Source organism: Tympanuchus pallidicinctus, unplaced genomic scaffold (genome assembly GCF_026119805.1).
Source record: "Tympanuchus pallidicinctus isolate F22 unplaced genomic scaffold, pur_lepc_1.0 scaffold6, whole genome shotgun sequence".
In the NCBI taxonomy this organism is placed as follows: domain Eukaryota; kingdom Metazoa; phylum Chordata; class Aves; order Galliformes; family Phasianidae; genus Tympanuchus; species Tympanuchus pallidicinctus.
The window spans coordinates 12336649-12353641 of NW_026294780.1; the positions used below are offsets into that span (position 1 = coordinate 12336649).

A 16993-nucleotide genomic window follows, 5' to 3' on the forward strand; every position below is an offset into this window, starting at 1 on the left:
GATTCAGAGAAGAATTCCCATTTTTATTGTATCACTGTATGAATTTAAAAATTGCAGAGAGATAGAAGAGGTAGAGAAGAAGAAAAGGCAAAAAAAAAAAAGAAAAAAGAAGGATAACTAATTTGACCAGAGCTACAGAACTTTTCAAGGACAGATGAAATAATAATTAAAAAAAAATCCATGTATACCATTGCTCAAACATCATAATTTTTCAGTTGTAGTGCTACATCTGCATTTTTTATTTTTTGTCCTTTATTCTGATGCTTGTGTCATAGTTGCACATGTAAAGAAATACTGGTATGAAATAGAAGAGGAAAAACAAGGTCATTAAGCTAAAACAGGTACTATGAAGAAGTTGAGGTTTTTAAGTACTGTGGAATGCTGATAACGCTTCTGTCCAGGCTATTCAGTAAGCTCTGTTGTGTAAAGAAATTCAGGCATTACCATGAGCATAGTCTTCAATGATAAGATTCATCAGTTTTTTCCCCTCCTTTTTCCCTTCTTTCCCTCTTTCCCTACCCCTCCTTTTCCTGTCCTTTCCCATATTCTCCTTTTGTCTCCTTTTCTCTCCTTCCTCATCATGCTCAGTTACCTATGCTGATAGCATTCCATCCAAACTCATGTGTACATTTTGGTACAGCTAATTGTTCATGTTTGCCAACTGACGAACTCTAGCAGAACTGTATTTTTAACCCCTAAATTTGGTGTTTTTTTCTTCTGAGCTGATACATTCTTAGTTTCAAAGTCAGTAGTTTCACTGACAAAAGATCAATTTGCTGTCTGCTGAACCACCACTGCACTCCCACAGGGCTTTAACCACTACATAGAAATACTCAAACATGCCAAAGAAAAGCCATCATCTGATTTTAATTCACAGAAGTCTGCTACTGTGCCTTTATGTCAGTTCCCTCAGGCTAGGTGAGAATGCATGGCAGATAGCTCCAATGAACCACTACAATGTGGTAAAAAATTTTTGATTTGGATACAAGATTTGGAACTTGTGTTGGCTAGTTTTAGTTGCTGCCAATGCTGTGCTGTTCTTCTTGTAACCATATAACCCACAGATCTGAGCTACTTCTAGAAATCTTATCAAAGTGCTACCTGCAGAGGACTGATAACAACATAGAAGTATGTCTGCCGCCTTCATCCCTTTCTACAAATTGGAAACAATTTTGAGATGAAGAAAAACCACTTAGAACTAAATTTCCCCAGAGAGTTACTCCAGCTAATTTATAAGTGGTTACTTTATTCTTTTCTTACTGAGATTCTATGTCATAATAACGCTAATTCACAAGCTCAGAGAACTTGGAACTGTCAGGATTCAAAAGCATGAGCGGTATCAAAGCCAGTATGTAAGTGGCTGTTGCCATCTTTCCTGCTTTTTACTTTCCATGTAATTATAGGCCAGAGATATTATTGAAACAGAGTTTGCCAGCTAATCAATTCTTACAAAGTTGCAAATTCCAGTTTCAACATGTCATACAGCTCTTTTGCATATCAGCACCACAGCTCATTGCCAAGTTGTAAAGTGTACTTTACAACTGTGCTCCAGCGCTATCTGCACTGTATTCTTTCTGCAGAGAGATGTCAAGAATTTATTTAAGAATGGTGAACTTAATACAGCTCATAGCTTTGTTCAAATGCGTGACTCTCCCACAGAAATGCCAGCAGGTCTCTAGTGCTATTACTGCTATTAAAACTGCTACTTTTTCCCTGAATGATGCTGGTGTCTCCATAGAAATCGCTGACCTGCCTTAAAGCAAGTTTGGTGAATTCTTTTTCAGTGAAGAACAGTGAGATCCAGTTGCAAAGTCAGTTGCAAATATTCTGGAGACATACTCTTCTCAGATGAATGCTCCGTGCTATGGGGATTTTAAAAAATTGTCTGGTTTTCATAGGGTAATATCTGTATAATCTCATGTTCAACATAGTTACACAAAAATATCATGAGAGGAAAGAAAGGTATTTTTCTGCCCACTTCATTATGTGCTACAAGATGAGATAACTCTGGCTTATGCCTTCAGAGAAGAGTTAATTAATTTCCATGTTATCAACAATGTACATGTGGAAAAAAGTCATTCTAGGCACAAATAAGTATATATAAACAATGAAGCTAAATATTAAGTCAGGAGTGCCTCTTCAGTATAAAGTAACATAAGTCACAAAGAATTAATGCAATTTTCCCAGCATCTTTGGCACAGAAACCAGGAGACAGAATTTATTTTCCTTATAATTTTTGTTCTTGCTCTCACTACACGAGGACTTCAGTCACTTTGCAGATCAGTGTGTCAGGTCAGAACTGACAACATGGGTTGGCCAAAAGTTTGTTGAATTGAACTGTACTCATTTACATTCTGATGGGTAACCTTGTTTAATTGATTTTAGTTGTTTTGTAAAACAAGTTCTTGAGTCCCTATGAGGTGCCCATTTCAAGGAGAACTGTTAAGAATGGGCATGAATATTTTTCCCGTGTATAAACTCTACTACTGAAAAAGTGTTAGATCTTTGTACCAGTCTTGTAAATATCTCACTGCAGTAGAACTTTTCATTATTTTGTCTGGATATAAAAAAAATCTTTTAATTTAATTAATAAATATATTTATTTTAGGTAGGTGTAAAAAAACACTCAAAGTACCTCATATACTTTGAGTATTTGGAGTAGCCATTGGAGGTATGGTTTCTGAACATGGCAGGTACAAATAACTAGTTTATTGGTAGGAATTTCTTCATGCAGGGCTTGGAAGAGACACAAGACACCCCTGCTAAAGCAGGTTCCCTACCGTAGTTTGCACAAGTAGACATCCAGGCAGGTCTTGAATATCTCCATAGAAGGAGACTCCACAACCTCTCTGAGCAACCTGTTGCAGTATTATGTAACTCCTAGCATAAAGAAGTTCTCTGCATGTTTGTATGGAACTTCCTGTTCAAGTTTTAGGTCATTGCTCCTTGTCCTATTGCTACACACCACTGAGAAAAGCCTAACCTCATCCATTTGCCTCCCATCTCCTTTTAGATATTAGGGTATTTTCGGTATATGTCAGCCTTCAAATACTGCGTTGCTCTCACTGCATTGTGTGTTTGGTTTCATCTCTCTGCATATGATTCTACCATATCTGGATATATATCATCAGCTCATATATGCTGACTAGGTGTAGTGAAGTATTTATAATGTACCATGAAACCCTGGCTTTTTTAAAAAGCAAATGCCTCCTCATCCTGACATTCATGTTCTTGCCTGATAGGCTGCAATGACCATTACATATCTGCATGCACACCACGTTCTGGAGACATTCTGCCCTCCTCACCCATCTAATGGTAGAGGACTTGGGGAGAGGATTAGAGAATATTTACCAAGAACTTTAGTCTTGTTTAACCTTGGATTGTTTTGTGTTTAATCATAGTTTTCAACAAGCACAAATTTCTGCACTGTCAAAGACTGCCTTACAGGAATGAACTCATAAATTTGTAATAATTTGTTTCAGTTTGTAATAGTTTGTTTACGCTTGTCTTGCCTTTTTGATAATCTAAAACAAATAGTAAACTTCACAACAGCTTAAGTATAGGTTTCTTAATGGGAAGTCTTATAGTGATACACAATTTATAAAGAATTGCCTGTGACATACAAGCTATAGAAAAGGAGCTTATCGTCATTTTCTATGAGCAAAGGTAAACGCTTGTAAGCACTCAGGCTGGGTATAACTCATAAGCCAATTTCTCCTTGCTGGCATAAAATCAGAGGGAGTGCAAGAGAGATCTAACACCAGATACGTGATTCTGGGTACATAATCATATGTGTTCATAAGGGCCACTTACAGACCATTTAGTCCAACACTTTGAGTGTCTCCATGGACTGGGCATCCACCACCACCTCTATGGGCAACCTGTTCCAATGCCTCATCACCTTAGTCTAAATCTCTCCTCTTTTAAGTCTGATACCATTTCCCTTTGTCCTATCACAACAGACTCTGCTAAAGAGCCTATCCTGTTCTTTCTTATAGCCTCCACTTCAGATACTGAAATGCCACTGCCAGGTCTCCCCAGAGCCTTCTCTTCTCCAAGCTGAGCATTCCCAACTCTCTCAGCTAAGAGAATGATCCATCCCTTGGATCATTTTTATGTCCCTCCTCTGGATGCACTCCAGCTTGTCCATATCTCTCCTGTATTGAGGACTCCACATTTGGATGCAGTACTCCAGGTGAAGTCTTACCAGTACAGAGTAGAGAGGCAGGATCACAAAAAAAGTCTGTCATAAGTATGGAGGAGAATGCTTTCATACCAGTTCCACAATAAATGCTGCATTTTTAAAGATGCCGGCAAGAGGAGAGGCTCTCAACAACTTTGAATTTATATACTGTGCAGAATCCACAGAATTTGACAGCCAGGTACACATATTAGGCTTATTTAAATATAAATAGCTCCACGTGAAAGGCATAACTAGATGTTTTTAATGATGCCTTGCTTTATCTTATACGTCAGTGGAAATTTTCAGGGAACTAGGAGGGGATTCCTCAGTAAAATATTGGAAAATTTGGCTTCTCCACAGGGGTAATTTTGGTTATGTACCAAAGAAATACTGATGCATGAGTGATTTCAGTCTCTAATTTCACTACAAGGGCAGCAGCTCTCAACCGAAAGGAAAGGAAAGTACAAGTTCTCACCCACGTGTTGGTCTCCATGAAAAATAATATTAATTGCAACTAAGAGCTTTACGTATTCAAGCAAAAATGGATCTGGGAGAATATCCATACTCCATTTTTGTGGGAAAATGTTATCCTCACACTTCCTCTTTTTAAAATTCACACTCCAGATTGAGAGGAAGTGTTGATATTTAGGTAGAAAATGTTGATTTTGTTCAAAAGGTGGATGGAACAGAGAGTCATACTTATGGTATAAGTGCAGGTTTTCCAACCTTATAACACACAGTGTATAAGTACATATGTATATGAATTTATATCATGAGTACACTATAGTTTGTAAACTTTATATACATATAGAAATCTATATACTTATATACACTCAAACAGTCACTGGCTTTTTCAGTGAAAAGGGGCAGCTCATAAACCAAATTGCAAGCATACCTGAAGGGTGAGGAAAAAGTTTCAATGCATTCTGTTTCCAGATAAATAAGATTTCCAATCTCAGCTGACATTTGCTCCGGCTCTTGCATTTATTATTCTTGTCAATTATAAGTCTGTGGTTTTTTTTTTATTTTAGATTTATTTGTAGCTGTAGCTAAAGCATTAGCTGTAGCAGAGTTCTAGTCTTTCAAAACAATATTTTTGTTGACCTATGACCAAAACCAATTCTCCTCTAGATGCCAGCCATTTCCTATGTAGACAACAGCAATTCATTGCTTTTATCATGTGGTAAGCTGGAATCCTTCGTGGTTCTAAACCTGTAATGTTAATCCCTATGGTGGGGCCATTGCACCTTTCATGAGCTCCTCAGCAAAGTCACCTTTGACTCAACAATTTGCCAGGCCAAAATAGTTGTTTTCCTTGAGCAAGGGGGATTTATCCACTCTGCATGGCATGCTGGAAGCTGAGTAGTATATCTTGCCTTTAAAGCTTTGAGGTTCCTTTAAGCCTTTATCATATGCCAGTTACATTGAGATTTTGAGCTAATTCAGGCCAACATGTTTGTGTTGAGCCCAGTGATAGGGATGTCAGTGACTGTGAACCAAGGCCGGTTATAAGATGCTCACTGGAATTGGACTTAAACAAGAATTCAAATACAATAAAATAATACTCTCTGTGACTGCTGTCAGTTTGGACAAATTTAAATTGATTGCTCCAAGGAGATGTCTTGCTATCTATTACAGTGTCCCAAACTGTCCAGAAACTTTGTATAAATAGGGTAAGGTATACTAGACACATAAAACCCCAAACAACCTCAACATCTTAGAGTGAACAGTCTCTTTTGATAATCTTTTTGATGTAATATTAATTATATTTTAAATAACTTTGGACATAAACTCCGATGTTTCTTGCATCAGGTGAATATATCTTCCAGGTAGAAAACACACCTCTCTGCCCATTCCATTTTCATTTTCCACATATTTTGTTTTCCACACATCTTCAACTTGTTTCAGACAGATGAGTGCTGTGGAATGTCAGATATCAGAAATAGCAGCTCTGTGCAGTGCCACGATTATTTAAGGATAAAGGTACAAGTAACAGGTTTTAAAAGTGAATTATCACCATAAAGAATGTATTTGCTTAAATGAGCAGCCAGGGCTATTGGTTCTTCATCTTTAATTCACCTCAGAAGAGTTTGTTTTTTTTTTTTCTTTAATGGTAGTGCTAATAGTAATGCTCCAAAATACTTTACTTGTTGTCATGATGCCTTTGGACCATTCAATGAATTAGTTACTATGCATGAGCCAGCACCTTTTGAGGGCTAGGTTGCTTGGTGTGGGCTCTCACAGCACAACACTGGCACACAATTTCTTCTGGCCTTATACTGTCCTCACAAGGAACAGCTGCCCCAGTTGCCATGGGTAGTTGCTGACGTCTGTCCTGAGGATTTGAATATCTAATGTACCCCTCTGTCTAAAATGGAACTGTTACAAAAACAAAATGATAGCCATGCATGATACACTTTTAATTTTCTCATGCATGCTGATGCTAGAAAATTCACTACAAGAAGATCAGGAGAAAATATGAGCCATCTATGATGGAAGTGAAACCATGAGCTGCTTATTTGTGTGCATGTGAATGCATTCACTTTGTTAGTCAAATTGTTGCTAAAAGCCCTTCAGCTAGCACAGGGAAAGAATTCCTGAAACGAAGAGGATTATAATGTTTCTTACGCCCATGACAGAGCTGATATTAGCAGCAATAGCTTTCATGCTTCAAAGGCAGTGTACGAAGACCTAAGTTTTGTATTTAAAACATATCTTCACTTCATCTTGAGGCGTTAAGATGACAACTCTCACTTCAATAACAAAAATTCCCAGTGAAGCCAGACTTCAGCTGATAAAATGTCCTTCTTGTGGACTTCAGTTACTAAACTTGACAGTGACATTCAAATAATTAACTATAAAGTCCCTTGTGTGCTCTCATGGCTTCCTCCTTCTGTGTTTGTTTTTATTAACTCATTATGTGCCCCCAGCTGAGTGAATGCTCAGATGCTTGTTTAAGCCTCACTTTAGCCACTTTAGCCCGATGCAAGTATAAATGCTTTGTAGAATCAAAGCTCAGTGGACAGTAAGATGACCTGAAGCAGATGTTTCTGTTTAGTCCTTGTTTCCACAGGGTCTGTACATATATTCAGTGTTCAGTCCTTTTTTGTACTAAATGCTTTTAGCACCTAGATGTTAATAAAAAAGGCATTTGATTTTAAGGTCGTAAGACCCACTGTCCTGTGGCTGTGTCCCTTAAATAGCAATCAAAGCACTTCATCTTAGTATCAATCCACGAAGCATCAGTTCTGGAATAGCCCACGTTGAGAAGCAGATTACTTGAAGCTTCTATTTTTTGCAGATTTAGATTTATTCCCCCTTGTTTTCAGGATAGAATCCATAAGGATGGCAGGGGAAAGAGCTCATCATTGCTGACATTTGAGTTGCTACTTAGTATGAGACACTCCTGGAGTTCTTGAAGGGTTACTCAAACCAATAAATTGAGAGCATTTTTAATTTCCTTATGTTAGAAACAGAGAAGACTGCCTTATATATATTTGCCTGGTCTGTAAAGGAAGGAGAATGATCATTTTCCAGCTTTTTCATCTATTGTTTCTTTTGCATTAAAAAGTCTAGTTCCCTTCTGTTCATTTTAAGAAACTGTAGCAAATGAAATGCTCAAAGATTGGCAGATTTCCCTCAGATGATTATGAATATTTCATTTATCTCTGGTTTTGGTAGTGCTGTTGAATATTTGATCATGTCAAAACAAGCATGCATAACTGACACTTAAGAAGGTTGGCAGCAAACACTGCTGCTCATAAATAGCCTTCTCTTTACTGTGCAGCTTTGGAAGAGAGAAGAAAACACAGCTCTTTGAATGTAAAATGTGCAAAGGCAACTGCAGGAAAAATGCATTAGCCATGATAAATAAACAAAGCACTCTGTACACTGTTTCCATATTGCTTCTTTAGAGTTGCAAAGGATGATCACAAAATCGACTACTGAGGTTCAAGGAGTATGTGATTGCTATTATCTTCTACCTAATAAACAGATCTTGAAGGACAAAATGACTGCACAACCATGGACAAGATGCAGTGATATGCAATTTCCTCCCTTGAAGTGGGTCTGGAAGTCAGATTTTTCCCATACATTCTCTCCATCCAGTTGGGTGAATGGAGCACCATATATTCATCACCTTTCAAGATGTTAACTAATTAGCAGTGAACTGTTAAAGTGTAAAATAACGGCTTTATTAGAGAAAAAATCATAACTACATCAATTGGGAGATAGAGACTAGGGGTAAATGTAAAAAAATAATAAAAAAAAAAAAGCACAGGTGAAATCATGAAAACAATCATGATTCTCCCCCTTCATAATAGCTAATACTAGCCCAGCTTCTTTATTTTATGTATAAAATAAAACTGAACTCAGCTTGCCCATGGATGATGAGAATTGTACATGTTAGTGCCTCTCAGGGATGACATGGGTATGTACGTCTGGCATTTTGGACTTTGCAGTTGTCTTTGGGATGCAGCAACACAGCCTCTGTGTACTCCCATCACTCAAGGTCTTTCTTGGCCTCTTCAGAGCAGATGAAGTTCTACCAGTACTCCTTTGGTCCCACCATTCATGGCTAAATCCACATGGCGCTGAAAGGGGTTTACCAATAGCTGTACTATTCCTTCCATTGCTATTGAACTGTAACATTAGTACCATTAATGCACATGGAAGGTCTTGATTAGTCTTCTGCAAGGAAAAGGTCAGGCCTATTCTTGCTTTTATTTTTTTTTTTCCCCTGTAAGGTCAGCCAATCTTCTCTAGACCTATACACTTGCCTACAAAGTATCTGAGACTGTTCCCAGGAGTTCCTGGCAGAGTTCATGCCACAGATACTTGGGGTTCTTTTCTGAAACAACCACCTTAACAAACATTCCAGTTACAGCAAAAGTTAGTAACTCCTTCCATTTTCTACTGTAAGATCCATTTTTTAGTGGCTGAAGATCCCTGAAGTCTTGGACAAGTGCCACTGAAATTTTCCATACTCTGCACAAAGCTGCCAGTTCCTTTTTTTCCCATACATGAACTAGCACTGCAGCCCATCACTTGGTGAGTAATACATCTGCTACATCTCATCAGATGGCAAAGGAGAGGATTCAGCTTTTGAGGTCAATCAAGTAATGTGTCACTCAGGCCCCCTTTGAACACTTTTCTGCTGTTACCTTCCTCCTCACTGCATGCCCCTGTGGCTTCCCCCGTGCTCTCTGGCATATCACATCTAATGTGTCTGCTCAGAAAACTCCTGCAGTCATAACTATGGTGTCTTGCATGCCAGATTGAGTGGAAAAGGAGGGTGGAGGAGTGCACTGAGTATACATGCAAGCTACAGATTGCCTACAGGGCAAAATGAGAGCTAATTGTGCCAGTCTTCTGCTCAATTCTTAAGATTGGACAAGCTTACCTGTCACTACCTCAGGCTAATTTATGAAAAACAAGCCACCCCCAATTCTGCTACTTCCCAGGGTGAAATTAGGGAAGACACACCATTATTATTATTATTTTTTATTAAAAAATAACCTCCCACCTTCCCCCAAATCTTCTTTTCCTTAAATTTGATGCCTTCCCTATAAAAGAGCAGGTCTCTCAGATTTGCAGGAGATGGCCTTTGTCCCAGGAAAAAGGCCCGAATTTACAACAAAGGCATGTGGTTTACAGCCAGCCTACAGTAAATAATCCTTCTGAACCCAATGGCCTAATATTTTTCACATCATTTCAAAATATAGGTTAGATTTTTTGTGTATTTTAAAAATATATTATGTACACTCTGTCTTCGCATTTAAATCAGACTTTACAAATTCAGCTATCTAGTCCATTATTCGAATATTTTTTATTATCACAGTTTAATGGTTTCCTATCACTTGGCTGTGCAGACACCAAGCATTTCGGGGAGGCACTTCCATTCAACTATTGAAAATACAATGTAGCAACTGTGTTAAATTGTGCAATACTTTCAAGATAAGAAACGAAATCATTTTGATGCTAAATTACATACTGCTTTTTCATCTACAAAAATGTAATTTTTCTGCAGATGTACTTTGCTTGGGGCATTCCAGCACCTTTACACAGAGAGCTTTTAAAGATAACACCTTCTAAAGGTAGGCTGCAAAGCTGCAAAGACAATGAATCCATAACTGTGTAGATAAATATAGTACATACTTTGAAAAGCAGAACTCTGGGGGCGCTTCTACAGAGTAATCTAAAACTTCTTGAAATCCCACAGCTTCTCTTGCCTTGTTTCAGAACAAGGAAACGTATTTCAGAATGAAGCAGGGTGATTTCACAATGTGGTGGGTTGACTTTGTCTCACCACCAGGTGCTCGCCCAGGCACTCAGTGCCCCTTCTCAGCAGGACGGGGGGCAGAGAATAAGACAAAGAAAACTCTTGTGTCAATGACAGGGGGTCACTCACCAATTACCATTACAGGCAAAAAAAAAAAAAAAAAAAAAAATTGACTTAGAGAAGCAGTTAATATATTGCCAATTAATAACAGAGTAGGTTAGGGTAATTAAAAGCAAAATTAAAAACATCTTCCCTCTTCCCACCTTCTTTCCAAGGTCAGCTTCACTCCTGGTTCTTCTACTTTCTCCCTCTGAACTGTGCAGGGGAATGGGAAAAGGGGGCTGCAGTCAGGCCGTAGCAGAATAGGAAACATTATCACACACTCAACTGTTTCCCAAAGTGAGGCTTAAAGCCAGGAGAAGGGAGGTCATGCAACAGTCCAGCAGTGTGCTCAGAGACACTGAGCAATGTGACTCTTCTCCCACATCTTCGTTCCAGTTTTGCAGGCACAACTCCAGCACTTACATGTCCTAAGCATCAAGCTAAACAAACCTTTAGCATGTCTTCTCCATCTTGGAGTGTTTGTATGAAAACAGTAACATTCATGCTACTCATTCTCCCATAGCTAAGTGAGCAACTGCCATTTTATGGCCAGCTGTGGCATCTCAGGTTTCAGCTCCAAATCTGACCTTGCTGTTGGATCTTTCTCCATCACTCCAGTTACAGTACTCTTACTGCTGTCACAACTGTCTGCAGTTGTGATGGTGAACCTTTCATAAGCTACTACTGAGGAGAGGGACAAAACAATGGTCTGTTCTGTCTTTGAACTGAACATTGGCCACCTGCTTTAGTACCAAATACAGAGCACTGAACTTTGAGTCTCAAGCGTAAACACAAAGCCAAGGCAATACGGAATAAAACTAAGCTGAGTCTGTTGGCCAGTACACCATGAAAAAATAACATTACTGACACCAAGGAAGTAGATGAATGAAGCAAAAAATGCAGTTAATAGCTATAGAAGTTTGGAGCATCAAATAAAAATTGAGAAGCATTAAGTACGTTTTTTGGTTGACCACAAGGGCCATACTTACCATACTTGCCCCCTCTGGAAAGCTGAGACAGCTTGGTCATCTGGGATCGAGAGCCACTAAGGAAGGGAATACATTATGATCATTACTTCTGGTCCATTGCTTGTCTTTCTTCCTGCAGTTCCATGCTTTTAATCTCTTCTCTGCAACAGTGAGAATGGAAATGTACTTTTGAAAATAATCATACTCTCAAAAAACCCTGGAGATGAAACTTGCTCATTCCCAGGATTTGGACTACAAGTAAATCATATTATACAATTATAGTAAGAAGTATACATAAAAATCATGATTTGATACACTGGTTTAAAATGGATTTGAAAGACTTTTTGGACATGACAGCTAACAGAATTTGCTTTCCAATAGATTTATCTCTTGGCAAATGAGTGTTTAAACTCCATTATAGAAAACTGCAGCAGAAGGTCATCTTTAATAGATACTGAGGACATATGTATGTCTTGTTTCAGGAACAGCTGTGATCATTTTTCTCCTTTTTAATTATCAGAACAGGAAGACGAGAGGAAAAAAATAAAAACAAAATAAAACCCAAAATAGAGTGGATTCTCTGGTATCTGAGTTCATTTCACATTACATTTTTCCTCTCAATGAGCACATTAATAAGGATCCTTATTCTCTAGTGACATATGAAGAAATTAGTGTCAAAGACCTCTGTCCACTTTGCCAGTTTCAAAAGCACAGTCAAATTTATAAGGAAGATACTGGAACCAACAGACAGTCAGAGTTAGCATAGTAACAGAGACATAGTGACAGTATAGGCTTCCTTTCTTAAGGAAACAAAGATGTGAAACTAGAAGGATGCATAATGAATCTCAACACGATCACTTTCCATTTACACATCTCTTCTTCCCTTATTTCTAATCTGTAGCTTATCTGTGCAGATGGTAAACTCTTGTAAACTCTAATGTGTTGATTGATGCCTCTACCCTTATTGAAGATCTTTAATTGTGGATGCTGTAGCTAGCTGGGGCTTTATATTTCTGAGTTAATGACAGTAGCATAGCTATATTAGCTGCAGCTAACATGGGATCCCTAAATTCTTCAGAGAAGGTCTCTATTAGTCACACACACACACACACACACACACACACACACACAAGCTTAAATAACCAATACAAGATTGGACCATTATCTATTATTAATTCCCTTGTCAAGCCAAAGCAATTATGAGGTACAAGTTTTGTTATTTCAAACAGAAGAATTGTTCCCAGTGTTCTCAGAATAGACACATTTTATTTTGCAGTTGATTTTTTTTTTTTTTCCTCAGAAAATCAATTGAAGTCTATACAGAAAAAAATGCTTGGTAATTCTTGGCAGACTAAGTTAGTGTGTGTTTTGTTTAATTCCCATGGAAACTTTTCTACCAAAATCCCAGGTAGAATCAATCACTCCAAAAGAACATAATTAAGTGGAAAGAATGTCACCATATTGCTTTGCCTTCCATATATGCTTACATAGTTAATTACTATGTATGTTTTAGATTTACTGTCCAATACATAAACATGTATGTTATAAAAAAAATGCCCACACAGCAGAGAGGTAGGTAAAGCTTTGAATTTTCACACTGCATGAACTTGTACAAGTTGTGCACCTGGCAACATACGACAATTTAACTCAGGTAATTCGTGGCTTCTTCCCCTTTTAATTTTTGTTGCTGTTATTAGATAAAGTTTGGATACATAACATTACAGGGAGCTGCCCTTTTGCTTATTATAGTTTCATCTGCCCTTCCCTCGGGTGCAGTTTATTCTCAAACACTGCACTTGGGGGCAGAGACTTTAAAGTGGACATAAATTTTATTTGGCTGAGTGCAAGAACCAGTTGATTTATTTTAAACATTTGAATGCTTCCTGAAATCCTGCTGGCACATCTGGGTTTACTAAACACACTCTGGAAGGAAGTTATGGAATTAACCATAACTTTGGAAGACCAGTGTGCTGAGGCCCTATCTGGAGCCACTGGAGAGCAACTGGAACAAAAATTTACCTCCTTGCAGAGGATTTTTTTTTCTCTGTTGGCTACAAAGATTCTTAGGAATATCAGCCTCACTATTCTGGAGTTGACATTTCCAAATATTTTCTAAGAACTTTATGATTTCAATAACCTGAGGCTAAGCACCCATGCCTGATCTGTACCTCAACAAATTTGCTGCTGGCTTCCACAGGCTTCGGGTATTACCTGTGCACTCAGTGATATGAGCTGTTATAATGTTTAACATCTGACTTGAAGATCTAGACTCAAAATGGACATGATGATTTAGCTCAGAACAGATCAAAGGAAGGTATATTTTGAAGTACAGACAGAGGGCTTTAAATTCTTCCTTAGCTGAGCTGGGTTTGCTCAGCTATAACTAGAGTGTAACTGTTGGTAAATTCATGATAGCAAGATGAGCTAGCATACCATTGCACTGAAAATTGTAATTTGAATCTGTGTTTATCCAGTTCTTCTCCATTTACCCCAAATAACACAGTAACAGAATTAAATCAGTATCTAGCATGCTTTTCCTAAGTGCACAAAAATCTGGTTTTGATAATTATCAGGAAGACGTTTTATCAGAGTAGTGAGCCACCTGGAAAAAGTAGTCTGTAAAGAGTGAATCCAACCACTTATAATCTCATTAAGTCTCTTCTGAAAGGCTTCTTTTATGTCTTCATGTTGCATTTGTTCACTTTGGGGTTTGAGTTTGTTTGGCTTCTGGAAATATGGTGTTGATTGTCATTTCTGATCTAAGACCAAAAAGGTTATTAAAGCAATAAAAACAACTACACAGTTTCTCCAATCCCATCTTTATTTTTGTCTTTTGCTAGGTTGGAAAAATCCACAAGAGCACTGCTCGCAAAAGAGAATACCACGTACTGTTCATGGTGATCACTACAGTTATCTGTTATCTTGCATGTTGGATTCCCTATGGAGTTATAGCACTACTTGCAACATTTGGTAAGCCAGGTGTGGTGACTCCTGTTGCAAGCATCATCCCTTCCATCTTAGCAAAAAGCAGTACAGTTTGCAATCCCATTATCTACATACTTATGAATAAGCAGGTAAGAAGTGCTATTTTTAAACTGTATTTTCGTCAGGTTCTGTTAGGTGTTCTTGATTTCTGTGTCTGCCTGTCTTGTTGTGTCCTTGTGAGAAAGGCATTCACAGCTTATCCAAATAATGTCAGTGGAGTCTTGGGATGGAAGTGTTTGTAGTCAACATAATGTTGTAAGATAAGGAGAACAGATACACATCTGCTTACTCAAATTTTTTGTGTTCTTCTGAGGGACAAACTGTGTATTAATTTGCATACTGCAGAGTTGATGAATGTACTGGAATTTATTTTGAAAAGAAGAATATTGGGGTGAAGGGGGAAAGAAAAGAGGGGCAAGAAGAGGAAAGTATTTCAGGACCTTTAAAACAGTATGAAGGAGGATATATATTGCACTTAACTATTTTCATGATAGATCTATCTGAAAATAGTTATGAGAATTACAGTTTTTGTGGACTTCCACACTTTTTTCTAAAATAAGAAATTAATTTTGTGTCTTGACAGCCAAGACAGATTTCTAAAATGCCTGTATCTAACTGAGGTACCTCAATTCTCTAAATGTCATTTTCAGTACAAGAGGTTAACTTCTTAATGTTTCTGTGTTGGCAGTTCCTAACTCTGAAGTTTAATAAGGGCAGATCTGGAAGTTTTGAAAATGGGTTTTGCAGTAAGAAATTCAAAAAATATGCATTGCTCATATTATCTTTTTGATTAATTGTGTTGGATGTTGATCTCAATTTCCTGTCTTCATGATTTCCATTGCATTACTTACTTTTGCCTTTAAGTGCCTGTTATATGCTGTAGCCTACATTTAGTGTTATATAGTACTATGTAGCAGCAGTATTATATTACTATGAAACCTAAACAAGTTAAAAATTGAATGATCAAATATATTATCATTTTGCCACTGCCTCAGAATATTCTTCATCTGGTTAACCTATCCTAAAGTTCTTAAACAAAGAATAGGTCTACTCTTGCAGTCTGAAGGTAGGATCCTAGGCAAACTCTGAAACTTCCCTGAAATCAGGAGAAGACACTATTGCCTTCCTGAAGCCTAGGGCTTCATTTCTAAAGTTGAACAGTTCAATTGTCATTGAACTGACAATGAAAAAGATAGAGAACTTTGTTTGAAAGGTGCTCATGCTGAAATAAAATTGCTATTTTTTCTCCTTTCTCTTACATTTTACACTTCTTAGGGAAATTTCCTAAAAGCAGCGTTTGTCTTTTTTTATTCTCTGAGCTCTTTGACAGATTAGGCCTTTGACTTCCATGAGACCATCTGACCATGCCATAATCACCCAAACAGGCTGTAACAGAGAAGACAAGCACACTTTAGCATTGTCTTCACAGGCAGAGCACAACCCAAACAGTAAGTTTTTCTACAAGGAGCACTGCAGCAGGAAACTGGAAACAGATTCTGAAGTATCCATGCTTAGTCTCCAGTCATTTGCAAGACTGATGTATTAGATTTCTCCTTGGAACTCAGAATAATCCATTTGTTTCCTACTACCTACTGTTCCACAGCTGCCATCATTTAACAAAAAAAATGCAAAGGGGCAAAGTTGAATCAATATTGGAGGGTAGATCATTTCTTGCCAACTCGTAGCCAGTGTGTGGATTCTATTATTTTCATAGTTAGCTTCCTTATTACTGCAGAAATCAAGGCAAAATAATTTCTTAAACAGAATTTCTTCAGATTTGGGTAAATACTTTTCAGTTTAATACAACCAAAATAATATTAAATGCCTGCCATTTATTCTCAGTTCTCATCAGCCATTGTGTATTAGTAGCAAAATAGCAATTTTTTATATGAAACTCGGGAATCAGCTTCACTCACAAAAGGCAAAATGCATCCATCCATCTGTTCATCTTCCTTTCAAAACAAGAGAAATAGTAAAGCCATTGTCCTGTGTATGAAGTGTGTTCACAGAACCTCAGCTATTTTGGAGCTTTTCCCATTCATTTTCTTACATTTAACATCTCAGGAAAAATTCTCTTCTTCCCAGCTTCTCTGGGCTTCATTCTTTGCTGAGAAGTGTCACAGGATACTGGTGCTTTCCAACATAGAAATTATCTAGCTCACATTTTCCATGGTTCTGTCTTTTTGGGTGCTAGATATCACAGCAGGCTATTTATTCAAGCACTTTGTAAATACACAGAGAACATAGAACTTAATCTCTACTTCTCTGTGCATAATCTCACCTTTTTCCTTTGGATGTTTTCTGAAGATTGCAAAACATTGCTGATTGACTGCAAATACAGTGTTAGTTTACATTTGTCATAAATTAATTTGGAATATTGTGGAATTTACCCATCTCTGAGCTAGCCTTAAAACTCATCCTGCAGATCACTCTTCTAAATTAACTCTCTTGCAGGCTTTGAGTGACTTTTATGGT

General features: G+C 37.8%; 1 protein-coding gene across 1 annotated transcript in view; it reads left to right on the top strand.

The window, feature by feature from the left end:
* Nucleotides 1–16993, top strand: part of LOC128092178 (pinopsin-like) — a 76110-nt gene that overhangs the window by 35389 nt on the left and 23728 nt on the right. The window contains exon 3 of the mRNA XM_052705731.1: nucleotides 14374–14607. Within this exon, the coding sequence (XP_052561691.1) occupies nucleotides 14374–14607 (234 nt within the window). The remainder of the gene's footprint in view (nucleotides 1–14373; nucleotides 14608–16993) is intronic.